Source organism: Geotrypetes seraphini, chromosome 1 (assembly GCF_902459505.1).
Source record: "Geotrypetes seraphini chromosome 1, aGeoSer1.1, whole genome shotgun sequence".
NCBI classification, from domain to species: domain Eukaryota; kingdom Metazoa; phylum Chordata; class Amphibia; order Gymnophiona; family Dermophiidae; genus Geotrypetes; species Geotrypetes seraphini.
This window is the reverse complement of record NC_047084.1, coordinates 452,489,846-452,509,800: the sequence shown is the minus strand read 5'-3', so window position 1 is coordinate 452,509,800 and position 19,955 is coordinate 452,489,846. Positions and strand designations below refer to the sequence as shown.

The 19,955-nt window shown below is 40.1% G+C and overlaps 1 protein-coding gene across 1 annotated transcript in view; it reads left to right on the top strand.

The window, feature by feature from the left end:
* The window catches only part of SMC1A (structural maintenance of chromosomes 1A), a 115,951-nt gene that overhangs the window by 60,863 nt on the left and 35,133 nt on the right, over positions 1-19,955 (top strand). Inside the window, 11 exon segments of the mRNA XM_033921456.1 lie at positions 7,913-8,098; positions 8,206-8,385; positions 8,748-8,787; positions 8,790-8,893; positions 9,003-9,140; positions 9,239-9,266; positions 9,269-9,354; positions 9,924-9,965; positions 9,967-10,031; positions 10,159-10,300; positions 10,394-10,539. Coding sequence (XP_033777347.1) covers positions 7,913-8,098; positions 8,206-8,385; positions 8,748-8,787; positions 8,790-8,893; positions 9,003-9,140; positions 9,239-9,266; positions 9,269-9,354; positions 9,924-9,965; positions 9,967-10,031; positions 10,159-10,300; positions 10,394-10,539 — 1,157 coding nt within the window.

Genomic DNA, 19,955 nt, shown 5'->3' with positions numbered 1-19,955 from the left:
GTGCCCTTTCATTTTGCGCGTGCTATGGCTTGTCTGTATCCATTCCTGAGGGGAATAGGGATACTTTAAAGTCACTGGTGGTGGATGCGGTGGTCTCAGCCATTGCGAAACAGCATACAATGCCCGTTGAGGGTGACTCAGCCTTGAGGGAATCTTAGGAGCATAGGTTGGAGTTGCTCCTTAAGCAGAATTTTGATGTCACTGCACTAGCGGTCCAGGTAGCGATGTGTGGCAGTCTGGTGGCTCGGTCTTGTTTTCAGTGGGCCGAGCGTGTCCTTGACTCTGAGTCTGATGACTGGTCCTTGATAGAACAGGAAGTAGCCAAAATTGAGATGGGTGCTTCTTATCTCTTTGTTGCGGGCGTTGGCCAAATCCTTGGTGCTCGAGGTGGCCACTTGTTGTACCTTATTGCTTTGGGCTTGGTCAGTGGACGCGGCATCTAAGGTTAAGCTGCCGAAATTTCCTTTTCGGGGGTCTTTTTTGTTTGGACAAATTGGTTCAGACCTTACTGGACTCTAAGGTGCCCCATCTTCCATGCATAGGGTGGCTTTACTCAGGGGCATTTGCATGATTTCCACAGATATCACCCTGGTCGAGGGGTTGCTTCTTTTCCTGCAGCTGGTTCTTTCTTTCAGCGCATGGATGTAGTCCTTTCGGGGGGGGAGACGTGATTCCTCCACCAGTTTCTCTGCCGCCCGTCCCAATGACTCCTTGCCGGTGCCTCCCTTGGTTCTGGTGGGCGTTCAGTTGTGAGATTTTTACCAGAGCTGGACCGAGATCATAGCGGATCAGTGGGTCCTGGAGGTATTCGGGACGGTTATGCTCTGGAGTTTTCCCGCTCCTTGCCAGATCACTTTCTCACTTCTCCTTGTTAGGCAGCATAGAAGAAGTGGGCCTTTTTTTGCCATACGTTACAAAGATTGCTAGATCTCAAAGCGGTAGTGCCGGTACCTCCACAGGAATATGGCACCGGCTGGTATTCCATTTACTTTATAGTGCCCAAGAAAGCGGGGACTTTTCTGCCCATCTAGGATCTGAAGAGGGTCAACAGGGCTCTGCGAGTTCCATCTTTTCACATGGAGACTCTGAGATCTGTCATTCTGGCGGTTCAGCCGGGGGAATTTCTGACCTCTCTCAATCTGATGGTGGCCTACTTGCATGTTCTGATTCGCGTCTCCCATCAGTGATTCCTTTGCTTTGCGATCTTAGAGTGGCACTTTCAGTTTTGTGTGGTTCCTTTTGGTCTGGCCACGGCTCTGCGGACGTTCATCAAAATTATTGTGGTCGTGGCGGTGGCCTTGTGCAAGTAGGGCATTCTGGTTTACTCCTATATGGACGACTGGTTGATCCGAGCAAAGACCTTTCAGGAGAGTTCCCGAGTTATGGTTCAGGTTGTAGAGTTCCTGCAGTCACTGGGATGGGTTGTCAACCTGTCCAAGAGCCGGTTGGCTCTGTCTCAGCTCCTGGAATGCCTTATGGTTCTTTTTGACACCAGCTTGGGGAAGGTCTTCCTGCCGGAGGCCCGAATGGCCAAGTTGCAATCACAAATTTGCCTTTTGATGGCTTCCCGGTGTCTTCGGGTGCAGGTTTTTCTCCAGGTCTTGTTGGGGTCGATGGTGGATTCCCTGGATGTGAATTGGTGGGCCTGGGCTCTCATGTGCCCACTTCAACATGTTCTTTTTTTTTTTTTTTAATATCTTTATTCATTTTTAACTCAAATAACAAGTGCACAAAAATGTATCATAAATAATTCCAATATAGCACTGTAATATCTAACACATAAAATCTAATAGTATAAAAATCCCCACCCACCCTTCATCAAATTCTCAACCAGAAAACATTATACTATATTATGCAATATATTATAAACATAGCTTTCTAACTTTCACCCCAAATCCACCCTCCCCCTTGAATGTGCTAGATAAATCTAAAAAAGAAAAGAGTTGATGCCTATTAATCACAATACTTTTCCAATGGCCCCCAAATCTTTGCAAAGTTATTATAATTCCCTTTTTGTAACACTATTGCTCTTCCCATCTTAAAAATATGGTATAACGAATTCCACCAGAATGTGTAATTAAGATTTTTGTAATTTTTCCAATTATTGGTAATATGTTGAATGGCAACCCCTCTAAATCTTGAAGGGGAGATACTAAATATTCCTCTGTGATTTAACTATAATATTTTACCAATTATCACAGCTCTTCAATTAATCATACAGTACTGTGCCACCTTACTTTAAAATGATCAACCACAGAATTTTTTGTGAAATGCTCAGACCCAAACTGGGGTTCAAAAGGGGACCATCATGGCAATCACCGTCCCCGTACACCAACCATTCCAAACAGACTTGTAACGGTGTTGATTACTTAACACTTTACAAAAATACTCATGAAAATCAAATTTCTATGACTTATCTGGAAATGGTGGTATTGATGATACTTGTGAACCCCAGACCACTTTAAAAAGACTTCTCCATTCAAAATCTTCTCTGTCTTGCTTTTTTTCTCTTTTTTCTTTTTCACTTTTATTCATATAAAACTGTGCTGATATCCCCATCCCCCCGACTCGAGTTTCGCGTCTTCATGAGGGAAGGACACTGAATTGGCTCTCCATATATCGATAGGGCATCGGAAGAATGGCAACCCCTGTCATAATTAATAAAAGTTTGTTGTTATGTGACGAGATTTGACTCTTTTTCCTCATAGCCATTCCAAATAAAACAGTATCATAGGAAAGGGCAACATGGTTTTCCAATAAAGAAGTTACTTGAGTCCAGATTGAATTCCAAAATAACTTGATATAGGGATAATAATGAAGTAGATGATCTAGTGTCCCTGGTTCCAGATTACAGTGCCAGCATTTATTGGACTTAGAGTTATCTAAATTTTGTAAACGAACAGGAGTCCAAAACGCTCTATGCAACAAAAAGAACCAAGTTTGCCTCATAGATGCTGACACTGTACATCTTATCCTCCAAGACCAAATTCGTGGCCATTGAGATGCAGAAATCTGATGCTTAATCTCAATGCTCCAAATGTCTCTAAGACCACATTTTGTTTTTTTATTCAAGTATCCAGATAATAATTTATACCACAATGCGGCTTGATGTCCTAGGAAGTCTGCTTGGAAGCATAGGAACTTCAGACTATATTGATTGTTAAGACTTTTCCATTCAGGAAACCCCACTTGAATAGCATGTTCTGCTTCAGCGGTGGACACCCCAGGTACACGATTTGGACTCTCCCGCTCCTCTTCAGTGGTTAGTTTGTTGCAGTTTCCTTTGGTGGCTACAGTCTTCCAATCTGGTGCAGGGAATGAGTCTGGATCAGCCCCAGTGGACAGTGCTTCTCATGAACGCTAGTCTCCTCAGTTGGAGAGCTCAGTGTCTCGGTCGCTCGGCTCAGGGCAGCTGGTCTCCGGAGGAGGCGTCTTGGTCGATCAATGTTCTGAAAACCAGAACTATCCGGCTGGCATTGCTAGCATTCTAGATGTTGTTTATGGGGAAGTCTGTTTGGGCTTAGGAGTCATCTGGTGACGCAGGGCAGAGACTCATCCTCTGGACATCTCAGCTTCCCACATAGCAGGAGTAGAGAATATCCAGGTGGACTTCCCCAGTCATCACGTGCTAGATGCCGGAGAGTGGTGTCTTGTTCCCGCAGCCTTCAAGTTGATTATGCATTCTTGGGGTCCGCCAGTCATGGACCTGATAGCCACGAATGTCAACACCAAAGCGCCACGGTTCTTTAGTTGGTGCAGGGATGTTCAGGCCAAGGGGTGGATGCTCTGGTATAGCCTTGGCTGGCAGCAGGCTTCCTGTACGTGTTGCCTCCTTAGCCGATGGTGGGCAGAGCTCTTCTTCACATTGCTTGGCACCACGGCTGCGTGATGCTGTTGGCTCCAAACTGGCCCAGGCGCCCATGGTACGCGGTTCTGGTTCATTATCTTGTGGAAGATCCTCTTCCGCTGCCCCTTTCGCCTGACCTTCTAACTCAGGGCCCATTCCAATGTTTGATCCAGGTCCCTTTTGTCTTACGGCTTGGCTCTTGAGAGGGAACACCTAGGTAAGAAAGGTTATTCAGATAAAGTGATCTCCACTCTCTTGGGGTCCCAGAGGCTTTCCACTTCTCTGGCTTATGTGCGGGTTTGGCACATTTTTGAAGAGTGGTGTGCTGCGTGTGGAGTGGTTTCCTTTCACGCCTCTTTACCTCACATCTTGAAGGATGGACTGGATAGGGGCCTGACCTGGTCTGCTCTCAGGATTCAGCTTGCAGCTTTGTCTGCATTTCGCGGTTTGCTGCATGGTAAGCTTTTAACTTCTTTTTCCAGAAGTGGTTTGCTTTTTGAGGATGGCTAAATTGTTTTGGCTTTCAGTGCAGCCTTTGGTTCCAGCCTGGGATCTCAATCTGGTCCTGTCCATGCTCATGCGCTTTCCCTTTGAGCCCCTTGGTTCCTGCTCTTTGAAGGACCTTACTCTCAAGGCGGTTTTCCTGGAGGCCATTACTTCTGCGAGATGCGTTTCTGAGCTGCAGGCTTTCTCTTGTAGGCCTCCCTTCCTGGAGTTTTCTAGGGAACGGGTGGTGCTACGGCCTGTTCCTTCCTTTCTACTGAAGGTGGTCTCACCTTTTCACATCAGCCAGTCTGTCTTTTCACATCAGCCAGTCTGTGGTCCTCCCAGTCTTGAGTAGTTGGGAGGGCTCTTTGGAGCAGAGGCAGTTGCGCGGGCCCTTCGCTCTTATGTTCAGCAGACCCAGGAGTTCCAGAAGTCGGATCATCTTTTTGTCCTCTTGGCAGGTCCTCATAAGGGGGACGGCACTTCCAAGGCTACAATTGTGCGCTGGATCAAGGAGACTATCGCTTTCACATACCTTCTTCAGAAAAAGCCTATTCTGGAATTTCTCAAGACTCATTCCACTCAGGGCTAGGCAGCTTTTTGGGCTGAGTCTTCTCTGGTGCCTCCAGTAGATATCTGTAAGGCCACAGTTTGGTCTACTCTACATTCATTTGTGCGACACTACCGTGTGCACGTCCAGGTGTGTCGGGACGCGGTGTTCGGTGAGTGTGTTCTGGTGGTGGCCTCCGGGGGTCTCACCCATGATGGATACTGCTTTGGTACATCCCATCAGTGAACTATACCGGTCTGGAGAGATGCTAAAGAAGGAGAAATTAGGTTCTTACCTGCTAATTTTCTTTCTTTTACACTCTCCAGACCGGTACAGTCCCCACCCTGTCTGTCTGTTGTTCTTACAGGATTCGCGTGAAGAGTGTGTTTTCAGTGTTTTATAGGGTCGGGGAGATTTTAAAAAACAGCAGTTTTGGCTCAGCTGATGTAGCTGGTGGGACATTTTGCTGAAGGGGCTTCAATGCAATTTCCAACAGTATTGCTCTATGTTAGTTGTTACTCCTGTTAGGAGTGTTGTTACTGTTTTAATTTGTACTTCTGCCTGCTTGGCTAATCGGCAGACTGGTTAGACTAGAGGGAAGCACAACTATTAGTATTACAGCCAAAGTTTTGTCTCAGTCTGCACCTGCTGGTCATGGTGAGCTAAAAGAAAGAAAATTAGCAGGTAAAAAACCTAAGTTTTCCATATTGCCTATTTAGGCTTACATGTAATCCTTTTTTTATTTTTTCCTGATTTTTTTATTTTTTTAATTTTCTTCTTGAAACCTCTCCTTTATTGAGGAATTAAATGATCCCGTTTATAATTACCTTTTATAGTTAATCTATTTTGCTCAATCTCTATCTGTAAAAATGTGATTGCATGTTAAGTTTTGTATTTCATAGATACAGAAGATATAGAATTAATATAATATACTGTATTTTTCGCTCCATAAGACGCACCCTAGATTTAGAGTAGGAAAACAAGAAAAAAAACATTCTGAACCAAACTATGTACTAATATATACCAGGCTCTGCACCCAACCCCCCTCACTCCCTGACAGACTCTGCACCTTGTTCCTTTCATTTTTCATATACAGTGTTCCCCCGGTTGTTCGCGGTTGGCGGTTCAGGGTCCCGGTCATTCGCGGTATTTTCTGACTGCGAACCACCGACAAGAAGAGGGCAGCAGGAGAGCAGCCGGAGCACCGCAAGTGCAGGAAATCACTCGTGGTACGCTCCGACTGCTTCTTCCTGCACTAAGTCGGGCCTTATCCAATCAGGAGCTGCTTTGACATGCAGCTCCTGATTGGATAAAGCCAGACTTCATGCAGGAAGAGGCGGTCGGAGCATACCGTGAGTGATTTCCTGCACTCGCGGCGCTCCAGCTGCTCTCCTGCTGTCCTCTCCCGCTGTCCTCTTCAGGCTCCCCTATGAAAAACCATATTTGCAGTTTTTCGAGATTCGCAGGGATTCGCAAATCTCGAGGGAGCACTATACACACAGCAGATATAAATTCTCAAAACTGACACATTTTGATCACTAACTCGAAAATAAAATAATTTTTCCTACCTTTGTTGTCTGGTAATTTCATGAGTCTCCTTCCTTTCTTCACTCAGGCCCAACAATTGTCCCTTTCTATTCTCTCCCTCCCATGTCCCGAGTTCGTGCCCCCTCCCCCTCGCTGCCTTCCAGCCTTTGTCCTTCCTCCCATGTCCCGAGTTTGTGCCCCCTCCCCCCCACTGCCTTCCAGCCTTTCTCCTTCCTCCTTCGTCCTCCCTCCCTTATCCCAAGTTTGTGCCCCCTCCCCCTCACTGTTTTCCAGCCTTTCTCCTTCGTCCTCCCTCCCATGTCCCGAGTTCGTGCCCCTTCATTCCCTTTCCAGCCTTTCTCCTTCGTCCTCCCTCCCTGCCAAAGCCTGCCTTCCTCCCTCCCTGCAGCACCAAAGCTAGCCTTATTCCCTTCCTGCCGTGCTGAAGGCTGCCTACCCACCACCGATTCCTCCTCTGTCCCCGGTCCACTGCTGCTCGCCACAACTCCAGGAAGATAAGGGAAGGGCCAATGTGCAACAATTGCACGTCGCCAGCCCACAAGCTTTCCCCCCGACATCAGTTCTGACGTCGGAGAAAAGGGAAGTGCTAGCCAATTGGCTGGCCCTTCCTTTCTCTCTGACAGACATTAGAACTGACATTGAGGGAAGGCTTGTGGGCCGGCGATGTGCAATCGCTGCACGCTGGCCCTTACCTTACCTTCCTGAAGTTGCGGCAGTGAACAGGGATCAGCGGCGACAGGCAGGCGGGCGGGCGGCAGTCAGCCCGCGTACCCCCAAGAACACAACATTTTAAAAAGGTACGACGGGGTGGGTGGGGGGTATTTAAAAAATTTATCTTCGCTGCATAAGATGCACTGACATTTCCACCCACTTTTGGGTAGAAAAAAGTGCATCCTATGGAGCAAAAAATACAGTATCTTGAAACTTTTATAATTCTAAAGAAAGGATCTCCATTGCTTTTGTCATACAAAATACTGAAGACCTAAGGCTGCATGGTACCCTTATAGTGCAGAGCTCACAAGTCTTTGCTCTTTGTCTCCATCTGCTGGTAGATGGGACACAACTTGCAGATTCTGAACTGGTTTGGTAGGACTAAAAAAAAAATTTAACAGGTAAAACTAATTTTTCCTTTATTTTCAATTTATTGATTGAAATATGTCATCTTTGGAAAATGAACATCTTTGGTGTACAGACAGAAATGTACTAATACTGCCTACCTCTTCATATTTTCATTTTTTTTGTAATAAGTAGTGCTCACAGGATCATGTAAGACTGTAAGTGAAAAGTTTTGCTTACATCAACCTGGCCCTTAGAATAAACTATGCAGATCAATATTGATCAATATCTGCAAATGTGTGGCCAGATTATATTGGTCTTCACAGACTTTATCTTCTGTAAAATTTGGTATTTGTTTTGGTGATTGTTGTATCTGCATTACTCTGTCCTTTTGAAACTGGGATTTCTCTCTCTTTCCCTAATAGTATGGGCGGCTAATTGACCTGTGCCAGCCCACACAGAAGAAGTACCAGATTGCTGTCACCAAGGTGCTGGGCAAAAATATGGATGCCATCATTGTGGACTCTGAAAAGACTGGCAGAGATTGCATCCAGTATATTAAGGAACAGCGAGGAGAGCCCGAGACCTTTTTGCCCCTTGATTATCTGGAGGTAACAGCCCTGGTTTTGTTACAGGGAAGGGAGAAAGAGGAACAGGAAGTCTTGACTGCTGGGGCATCACACTGTTTTTCTGATACAATACTGCTTTATTTTTCTAGGTGAAACCCACTGATGAGAAGCTTCGAGAGCTGAAAGGTGCCAAACTGATAATTGACGTGATCCGCTATGAACCTCCACACATCAAGAAGGCCTTGCAGTATGCCTGTGGAAATGCCTTAGTGTGTGACAATGTAGAGGATGCCCGGAGGATTGCCTTTGGGGGCCACCAGAGGCATAAGGTAATTACTAGCTTGCAGAAAACTCTGCCTGACCTTTCTTTATTTTCATATCCTTGAATTTGTCAAGAGCAATCACACTGGGTGATAATCACATTCTGCCTTTTTCACTGACATAAAAAATATTATTCACTCCCTTCACAGCTTCTAGTCATTTTCCTCCTGTATCTTGAGTGGTATGACTCAAATAATCTTTTGCTGTCCCTTTGAGCGCAGCTGCTGCCTGTGCCCAGGATCTGTGTTCCCTGGAAGAGGGTACTTTTATCCCTTAATCTGTCCCATCACTCTCTCAGCCATATTTTGTTTCCAAAACTGGTGTCTCTTAGAAGAGGAGGTATCTGCTGATATTCTTTTCTGATCTATAGACGGTGGCTCTAGATGGTACACTATTCCAGAAGTCAGGTGTGTTTCTGGTGGGGCCAGTGATCTGAAGGCTAAGGCACGACGATGGGATGAAAAGGCTGTAGATAAACTGAAAGAGAAGAAGGAGCGGTTGACTGAGGAATTAAAGGTGAGAAGGTTATGAGAGTTGGATAAGGGGGATGCTTTCTAGATATTTTATTTGCCTTTTATGAGAGATATCTTTATTCTTATCTAGTCATCTTTTCTGACATGTACAGGAGCAAATGAAGGCAAAGCGTAAGGAGGCAGAACTGCGGCAGGTGCAGTCACAAGCTCATGGCTTACAAATGAGACTCAAGTATTCCCAGAGTGACTTGGAACAGACAAAGACCCGCCACTTAGCACTCAATCTCCAGGTACATAATGTTGTCTCTTTCCCTCTTACCTTGTAAACAAGGTGTGAAGCCATGTGCCTGCACTCACATACAACCCCATCCCCATTCTTTCTTTTCAGGAGAAATCAAAACTGGAAAGTGAACTGGCAAATTTGGGCCTCGCATTAATGACATAAAAAGAATTATTCAGAGCCGGGAACGTGAAATGAAAGACCTGAAGGAGAAAATGAACCAGGTGAGAGAGAGGAAGCAAATGCATAAGAGTAGCACAAGATAATGGAGAAAACGAGCCAGGAGAGAAAGCAAATGAAAGTGTGGAGTAGGACAGGAAAATCAAGAAGCAAATCTGAAGGAGGAGATAACACAGAAATGAGAACGGAGAGAACAGAAGACTGCAGAGCCAATGAGCAATGGGGGAGAATAGGAATGAGCATACCAGGGCAGCCATGCAAGGTGAGACATGGAGAAGGTGAGCCAGGTGAGTATAAGTGGAGAGGGGGGCAAGAGGATGCAGACAGTTGTAGAGAGAGGTGAGGAAAGTCACATGAAATCTAAAGAAGAGAAATTTCAGGCAATATAGAAAATGTGCAGGGGGAGGAGCATGAGATAAGAACTAAAACAGAAAAAAAAAACCTGGGTGAAGGTCAATAAGGGACAGGAACTGAAAGTCATGAGGGCAGTTAGATCTGCCTGAAGATCTGCAGAGAAGAGAGATGGGGGTGGAGGTGCATCAACAGTCTAGAGTTACCTAGAAAAGACAATAGAATTTGTATACCAAATACACATTCTTTTTTCCTTTTGCAGGTGGAGGATGAGGTATTTGAGGAATTCTGCCGAGAGATTGGTGGTCCGAAACATCCGAGAGTTTGAAGAGGAGAAAGTGAAGAGGCAGAATGAGATTGCAAAAAAGAGGTAGGTGACTATAGCTGAAATTTGGCCCCATTATTTCTGTTTACTACTTCTTTCTTTCCTGCTGTGAATGCTGGCACAGTATACATCGTATCTCCTCTCCACCATGAGTGCACTCCTCTTCCTACAGGCTTGAGTTTGAGAACCAGAAGACCCGGCTTGGAATCCAGCTGGACTACGAGAAGAACCAGCTTAAAGAGGACCAGGGTAAGGTGCAAACCTGGGAGCAGACTGTGAAGAAAGACGATAATGAGATTGAGAAGCTGAAAAAGGTTGGTTTGCATCTTCATTAAGGATCGGGCTGGGAGACTTCTCATGGTAGAAGAACCCTTCAGTTTTTAGCACCCTATACTTACTCTTGACAGGAGGAGCACAGACACATGAAGATAATTGATGAGACCATGGCTCAGCTGCAGGATCTCAAAAATCAGCATCTAGCCAAGAAATCTGAAGTCAGCGATAAGAATCATGAGATGGAGGAGATCCGCAAGAAGTTGGGGTGAGCAAACAAGTGAGTAATATGCTTAGCTAATCTGTTAGTGTAGGAGAGAGGATCATGCCCTCTTGCATTCGCTCTCTTCCAGTCTTTCCCACCTGGATAGGGATCTGACAAACCTACTGGACAGCTGTTCCCCAAACATCATGAAAGATGCCCTTGTCACTTTCAAGGTTAAACTCTTCAACTGGGTTACCTCCTTACTGTCTAATGGGACTTTTCCAGAGGAGTTAGGTCAGATATTGATTACTCCTAATAATAGGGAGATATCTTATAGTATTCTGTGATACGTATAGATAATATCAATAATCACAGCTCTGAATATTTGTTAAAATATTTAAATTAGTAGTGAAAAGCTCAGACCTTATAACCCGTGATTCAGTGTTGACACCCGAACTGAGGTTAACTAGGGACAGGGATAACAGAATGGTGGTGATTAAGAAAATGTTTTATTGAAGCACACAGTCATTTGACACTTTAACACCACTGAGGTTTAGCAGTACCATCTGCTCATCCATTTCAGATAAGTTTAAAAAAAATTTTATTTTTATTTTTATTGCACGTTGAGATTGAGTTTGTTATATGGATGGTAAGGGGGACAGTGAAGGCGATGATGGTCCCCTAGTGTGTGTTATAAGATTATATGTATTTTTCTGATACACTTGTTGTAATATGAAAAAAATGAATAAAGAAATTTTAAAAAAAATAAATATTTTAACAAATATTCAGATTATTGATATTATCAGATATTGATTACACCAATTGTCAAAAAATTCAAAGAATCTTTTACCTTGGCTTCTAATTATAGGCCTATTGCTAGCATTCTTTTGTTACTAAATTGCTGGAGGGTCTGGATAACTTGGAACTCACTACCTATTAGATAAGTTAATATATTACATGATAACCAGTCAGGTTTTCGATCAGTTCAGTACCGAAATAGTCTTGGCTTCCCTGTTAGATTATCTCCACACATTATATTAGTCAGGGTACAAGCACTTTGATTCTGCAACTTGATTTAAGTAGCGCTTTTTGATCTATACTATTTTTAACTGACTGCTTAGAATCTATTGTATTTCGGGAAATGTCCTGAACTGGTTCCGAGGTTTCCTGGGCAGTAGATCGTACCAAGTGTTCAAGGATGATAAACTCTCTTATCGTTGGGTAAACATATGCGGGGTTCCTCAAGGCTCACCTTTATCTCCGACCCTGTTTAATATTTACCTTGCATCATTGGGAAACCTCTTGCAAAGTTTAAAACTTAGGTTTATACTTAATGCTGACGACATCACTGTAGTCATCCCCCTAACATGTCTGACAGTAGGGATAAATTTATAGCAACTATTCTGAAACAGATTGAATTCTGGATGATTGATTTCAAATTGAAACTGAACCCTGAAAAAAACTAATTTTTTTCTTGCAAGTCCTAGTGACAAGATTAAAGAATCAATGATACACCTGAATGGTTTGTGACTATCCTATAGAACAGTTCATAAAAATATCGGGGGTGACTTTAGATTAACAAATCTGTGTGTTGTTCTAAGGTAAGGTGTCACTCAGGAAATGTTTCTCAGTTCTTTGGAAACTCCGAACCATTAAGAAATATTTTGATACAGATTCCTTTCGTTTGTTAGTTCAGTCATTGATACTAAGTATCCTTGATTATTGTAATATAATCTACCTGGGCGCCTATAAGAAAATCTTCAAAAACTAAGAGTGGTTCAAAACACTGCTGTCCGACTGATTTTCGGTCTGAAAAAATAGGAGCATGTTATTCCTTATTACCAAAAATTACACTGGCTAACCGATTGAGGCTGGAGTTTTATTCAATTCGCATGTATTTGCTCCAAATCAATCTTTGGTATGTCCCCAGGTTACCTTGTTTCCCATTTCTCTTTAAATCACTCCAATAAGCCCACACGTAGAGTCCAGTTATTCACATATCCTACTGTCAAATCGTGTCATTTGAGAGATTTCTTGAGAGAACTCTTTTCTTTCCCAGGCAGCCAAAATGAACATCTGGTTTGGCAAAATCATGCCAGGAGACTCATCCTATTATTATTATTTTTTTCCAATTCTTTATTCATTTTTTTCATCTATATCAAGTACATCAATTGAACTTATACACATCACTTGAATTTCTTCCTATTATCATCTTAAATACATAAATTTATTCCTTCCACCACCCACCCTTCCCACAGATATTGTAATGAAATATATCATAAAAACATTATATTCATAAATATTGATTAAACCTTTAATATAATTATATACCACCCCCTTCCCATAATTATAAATGTACTTTCAATGTAAAAAGGCGTCTAATCATTACAATAAGTTATCAATGGTCCCCAAATCTTTTTAAAATTATTATAATTCCCTTTTTGTATGGCAATTGTTTTTTCCATTTTGTATATACAGCACAATGAATTCCACCAGAAGGTATAATTAAGTCTAGTATAATTTTTCCAATTCTTGGTGATATGTTGAATGGCGACTCCTGTCATTATCAATAAAAGTTTGTTATTGGGGGCGTGGCTTTGGAGCGGACGAAAATGGCTGGGTAGTGGAGTAGCTCTGTGAAGACAAGCTAACTGAAAGATAACATAGCTGGGAAAACTTTTAGATTTCACTCTGAAAAGTGATTTAAAGGTTGAATATGGCTTCGGGTAAGCAAAACAAAAATTTGGCGGCGGGAAGCGGCTCAGGAAGTGTGAAGAGGTCAAAACTTGACGCGGCTTCCCCGATGTCAGTTCCGTTGCCCCGGAGGATGTAGAAATAAAGATATCATGAAGGAAATACAGGCAGTAAAGGAAATAGTATTAGAATGCGCCAAAAGTATAAAAAAAAGTCAAGGAAGAGATGGTGTGTTTATCAAATAAACTGCAAGTGATGGAATTGAAAGTGGACCAAATAGAGAAACGAGTGGAGAAGTGTGAGGAGGAAAGTGTGCAGCATAAGGAACACAGTAAGGAAATTGAAGCGCTGAAAAGGGAGCTGGAAGATTTGTCTAATAGGGAACGTAGGAGCAATTTAATGGGTGCTTGGGGTCCCGGAGGGAGTTGAACAGTCAGATCCAATTGGATTTTTGCTTAATTTATTGCCAAAGGTGCTCCCGATAAAAAATAAGTTTCCGTTGGAAATTGAACGCACGCACAGGGTCCCAACGAGAATGTCAAGCAGCCAAAAAGGACCACGTCCACTGATTTTAAGCTACTGAGATATCAGCAGGGAGCTGAAATAATTAAATTGGCCAAAGAAAATAAAAATTTTAAGTGTCAAGATTCGAAGATTTACATTGTTCCTGACTTTGCCAGAGCAACGGCACAAAGAGGAAGCAGTTGTTAGACCTGAGACCACAGCTGAGAAGTCTGGGAGCTAGATATGGGCTCATATACCCGGCAACTATGCGGGTTACTTATAAGAATAAAACTCTGAATTTTGACTCTGCAGCAAAACTTAAGGAGTTTCTGGAGCAGTGTGAATCACCAATGGCTACTTAGAGGAGATCTGAGTGAAAGTATTTGTTTTTTGATTGATATGTTTATTTTTGTTTGGAAAATTATTTGTTTCAAAAGTTAATGGGATTCTGAAGGCATGGCTGCAGTTGGATTTCAAATACATTCCACATTCTATCTTGTTCAGGAGGCAAATGGAATGTAGCCTGCAAGAGTATAGGAGATGCAGTACTACAGAACTTTTAAAAGACAGAGATTGAATAGGTGGAATATACTGACTTGCTGATTGAAACAGATAGACAGAGGAAATGGTGAAGGATTGTGCAAAACAGGTTGAAGGAGATAAGTTCTATATAATATTGAGAATGAGAAGGTATAATCTACAAGCAAGAGGACATTAAATAGAATGGATCTGCAAGCAAGATGAAAGTTGGAATGTGACTTTGTATGCCTTGTAATTTATAATTGCATAAAAGGGGAAATCTGCTGTGCTATATGGAATAAGATATTGTAGTGGAAAATCCATAAATGCAACAGAGGATTTATTAAAGATGGTTCTGGTATAAGTTGGCCTGGCCTTAAAATAAAAATGACAGAGATGTGGTGGTCAATAAAAAGGAACAAAGATGAGACTGAGAAGTATAAGCAGCAATATGAGAGGACATTAATTGGTGTGAATCTGCAAGCAAGAGGTGATTTGGAATGTGACTTTATGTGGCATACAGCATCTCATTTTAAGAAGAGGAAGTTTGTTGCTATGTATGGACTATGACTTTGCAATTGCAAATCTATTACTGCAACAAGAGACATAATAGTGTTGTTTGTGTTAAAATTGGTCTGACCTTATTATAAATAATGGTGGATATGTGTTGAGGTATAAAAATTAGAAGTGTTGGTAAAAATGGAAGGATGAAAGTAAAGTTTGAATGTTAGAATATAAGGCATATAATCTAAGAGAATGTTGTGAATGGAGTGGAAATTAAAAGGGTAGCAGCTATGCTATTGTGAAAACTTAGGGTGGAATTTGAGGAGGGTTATGTTAAATGGATAAATTTCATTATTTTGGAAATTTATTGACTTTTAAAAAAAAAAAAAAAAGAAGAAAAGATAGGAAAGATGATTTCCAATATATATGTAATAATATTTAAATGTGTTAATTGATTTAAGGGAATGTGGTGTAATCAGCTCTGAAAGGTGGATGTGGTTTGAATGATTGTAATGTAGAATTTGATTTGATTAATTTTTTTTTATTTCAATAATATCTTATTTGGAATGAGTGAGTAGAGAAGGGATGATTTATGAGGGATTGGGGTTTAAAAAAAAAAGAGAGGTAATCCTTGATAAAGAAGTCTTGTTTGATGAAGTGATTTTCATTTAATATTATAATGATCTGGCTAATGGTTTAAAATTATAAATATAGCTTGTGGGGAGTTAATCTATTGCCTAGTCAGGGTGTGCGTTTCAAAGTTGGCAAGTAATTCAAGGGAGGGATGGGAGGGGGTGGGGATTAAGGGATATGGGGAGGGGTATAGGGGAGGGGATGGTTCTAATAATAATTTTAAAAAGGGGAAGAGAGGTCATATGTGGATGTGAGGAATATCTGGATTATTGTTTTGATTTGATTATAATGACTTTAAAGATTCTTTCACTAAATGTTAATGGTTTCAACCACCCGATAAAAAGGAAAAAAATATTGCTATATTTAAAAAAAACAGAATGCGGATGTCTATTTCATACAGGAGACTCACCTTAATGGAGATGAATCAAAAAAAATAATTGGTAATTGGGTTGAAGGATTGCTTTTTTGCACCGGCGGTGGGAAAAAAAGCTGGGGTAGCTATTTTAATAAATAAAAGATGTTCAGCAGGATTTAGTATGATGGAAGCAGATAAATTAGGAAGATGGGTGCATGTGAACATGAGTATGGGCAATAATACTGTGGCGCTATTTAATGTGTACGTACCTAATTCGAATCAAATTGAATATTTTAAAACTCTACAACCAATAATTTTGCCACTGGCTGCTAATAATTTGATAGTGGCAGGGGATTTTAATGCTGTTGTGGACCCTTTATTGGATAAAAAACCTAGTAAAAATTTAAAATCTTTAGGGTTGGATATTTTATAAATTCTTGTAATTTAAAAGATATATGGAGAATTCTTCATTTTAATGATCGAGATTATTCGTTTTATTCACATGTTCATAAATCTTTTTCTAGAATTGATTATATTTTTGTTTTTGATGGGCTAATACAAGATGTTACTCAAGCATCTATAGAACCAATAATTTTATCAGATCATGGAGAGGAGTGTGGATTTCTTTAAATTTTAATGACCCAGACAATGTTAGGCCTGTCTGGAGATTTAATAATGCATTGCTTGCATATCCAAAATTTTGTGAAGATTTTCAATCAAAAATTGATGAATATTTTCAAAATAATATTACAGAGGAAGTGTCTTCAGAAATAATATGGGATGCTTTCAAGGCAACAATGAGAGGGCAAATTATATCATTCTCAGCCTATTCTAAAAAACAATTAAATAAGCAATTTACTGAATTGGAAAGAGAAATAAAAGATTTAGAATTAAAATTGATTAATAAGTGGGAAAATTCTATGTTGCAATCTTTATTAAAAGCAAAATATAAATACAATGAGATTTCTTCTAAATTGGCAAAAAAAAATATTCTGTGTCAGCAAGCTTTGTATTATGGTAGTTCAAATAAGGCGGGAAGATTATTGGCTAATTATCTTAAAGTGAAAAAAAGAAAGATGAAAATGAATGCAATAAAAGAAAGATGAAAATGAATGCAATAAAAGATGAAAAAGGTGACATTCATTTACAGATTGGACCTATTTTAAAACAGTTTTTAAATTATTATAAAAACCTGTATTCTTCTGAGTCTTATTTAAATAAAGAAAAAGATGGAGTGGAGTTTTTAATTAATATTGAAGGTCCGAAGATTCCTGATCATATAAAAAGAAGTTTGGAAAATCCAATATCTTACAAGAATTACAAACAGCATTGAAATCTCTTAGAGTAGGGACCGCTCCAGGTGGTGATGGTTTTACGGTAGCGTTTTATAAAGCATTTCAAAATATTCTTTTACCTTATTTATTAAATTTATATCAGAATCAACTAAAGAAAGGTGGTATATCAGGCACTATGGCAGAATCATTAACTATTGTTTTGCCGAAGCCAAATAAAGATCCCATGTTGGTTTCAAATTACAGGCCTATTTCTTTGATAAATGTAGATGGTAAATTATTAGCCAAACTTTTGGCTATACGTTTGGCAAAAGCTCTTCCTCACATAGTTGGTATGCATCAAACAGGGTTTGTGGCTCAGAGACACTCTTCTAATAATACCAGATTGGCATTGCAAATATTATATTTAACAAAAGAAATTGGAGATCTGGCCTTTTCTGTGTCTCTAGATGCAGAGAAAGCTTTTGATCATGTGGAATGGACATTTATGTATCAGGCCATGGAATGGTTTGGCATTGGTTCGGGATTTATACAAATGATTAAAGCTCTGTATAGCTCTCCTGTTGCTAGATTATATATCAATAATAATTTTTCTGATTGTTTTAAATTGCAAAGGGGAGTTAGACAGGGATGTCCTCTATCTCCTTTACTTTTTGATATAGTGCTTGAACCCTTATTAGCTATTCAACAGGAAGGGGAGATACAGGGTATATTACATAAGGATAAAGAATATAAAGTTTCTGCATATGCGGATGATATATTACTTCATTTGAGAAATCCTGAAACAACCATTCCAAATTTATTGGCTTTGATTGAAAGATTTGGAAAGTTTTCGGGATATAAAATAAATTGGACTAAATCAGAAGTTCTTCCTTTGAATGTGCATTGCACAAAAGGATTATTTGATTCATTCCCTTTTATATGGAAAGAAGAAGGAATAAAATACTTAGGTATATGGATAAAAAACACGCTTGATGAGACAATTATAATGAATGAAAAAAGTTTATTGCAAAAAGTAACAGAGTTATGTGAGCAATGGAATCCTTTGCATTTATCTTGGTGGGGAAGAATACAAACAGTCAAAATGATGATATTGCCTGTGGTTTGTTACCAAATGGGAATGATACCAGTTTTTTTTCAGGGGTCTTTTTTATAAAAATTAAACAATATTCTTAGTAAATTTATTTGGCTGGGTAAAGCTGTAAGAATTGCTCTAGTGACTTTACAAAAACCAATTGAGGAGGGAGGGGTAAATTTTCCAAATTTTTATAGGTTTCATCAATCCTATATTTTGCGCCAAGGTATGTATTGGGTCCTCCCAGAACTCATGGAGAAGCTTCCAGATTGGTTATGGTTGGAGTGGCAGCTCATGTCTCCTATCAGGCTTCGTCATCTGCTTAGTATTAAAATGCCTAGAATAAGGAAAAGCAATAGGATATTGATGGACACATGGACAACATTAAAATATGTTAACAACTTTACTCCTATTACTATTCAAAAATCTACTTGTCAAAACATATGGCTGAACTCCAAGATACAAATAGGCGGTTTTATGATTGTCTGGAAGGATTGGATTGAAGCAGGAATACGTACTTTAAATTATGTTATTACTGATGGTAAACTGCTGGAGTTTTCACAATTGCAACATAAATTTGGTCTTAATAAAAAACAAAGTTATAAATGGTTGCAATTGAAGCAGGCCATTCAGGCAGGGTTCCCTGAATGGAAGTCTTTAAATACTCATTTTACTCTAGAATTCTTATGCTTCCAGGCAGATTTTCTGGGTCACCAGGCCGCGCAGTGGTATAAAACATTATCTGGCTATTTAAATAAAAAACCAAGGACTGTACTTAGAGATATTTGGAGCATTGAGATTAAGCATAAAATTAATGCATCTCAATGGCCACGTATTTGGTCTTGGAGGATAAGATGTACAATGTCTGCGTCTATGAGGCAAACATGGTTTTTCCTGTTGCATAGAGCACTCTGGACCCCTGTTCGATTACAAAAATTGGATTGCTCTAAGTCTAATAGATGTTGGCATTGTCATCTTGAGGCTGGAACTCTAGATCATTTATTATTTTATTGTCCTTTTATTAATAATTTTTGGAAATTGATCTGGGGTCAAATAAATTGTATGTTAGAGAATCCTGTGGCCCTATCATATGACACAGTTTGTTTGGAATGTCTATGAGGGCCAAAAGTCAAATTTCATCGAATAATAATAAACTGTTAATGATTTTAACAGGAGTTGCCATCCAACATATAACACATAACTGGAAAGACTATAGAGGATTGAATTATTGTTTCTGGTGGAGTTCGGTGTGTCATGTATATGAAATGGAAAAAACATTGGCAAATAAGAGAGGTTATTATAAGAAATTTAAAGAGGTGTGGGGACCATTAATTGATTACTATAATAAATAATTGTATTTATCCCCATTAATTATATGTAGGGGGGAGGGGGGATGGGTGGGATTTATGACATTGTGATGGGTAATGTATGGAAAGGGAGGGAGGGGAGATAGTTTATGGTATAAAAGGATTGTAGAGTTTCAAGTGAAGAATGTATAGTATGACTTGATTTATTGTACACTTGTTTGCATAATGTAAAAATGAATAAAGATATTTAAAAAAAAAAAAAAAGTTTGTTATTGCTTGATGAAATTTGACTTTTTATTCTCATTGTTGTCCCGAATGGAAAACTATTTTTTTTTTGTTTAAATCTTTATTGCTTTTCCAAATTTAACAAAAATGCAGTACAGTATCTACACAATCATATATGTATTTATAATTAGTCAAAATCCCCACAACAAAATCCCCCACCCAACTAATACCTCGCAAAAGAATTAAACCATGACAGAAATATCCCTCTCCCACCCTTCCTCCCCCTGGGTGTGTGTGCAATATACCAACAGGATCAAAGGAAAACCAGTTACAACGCATCCATAAAAGATATCAAAGGGCCCCATATTAAACTTAAATCTCTT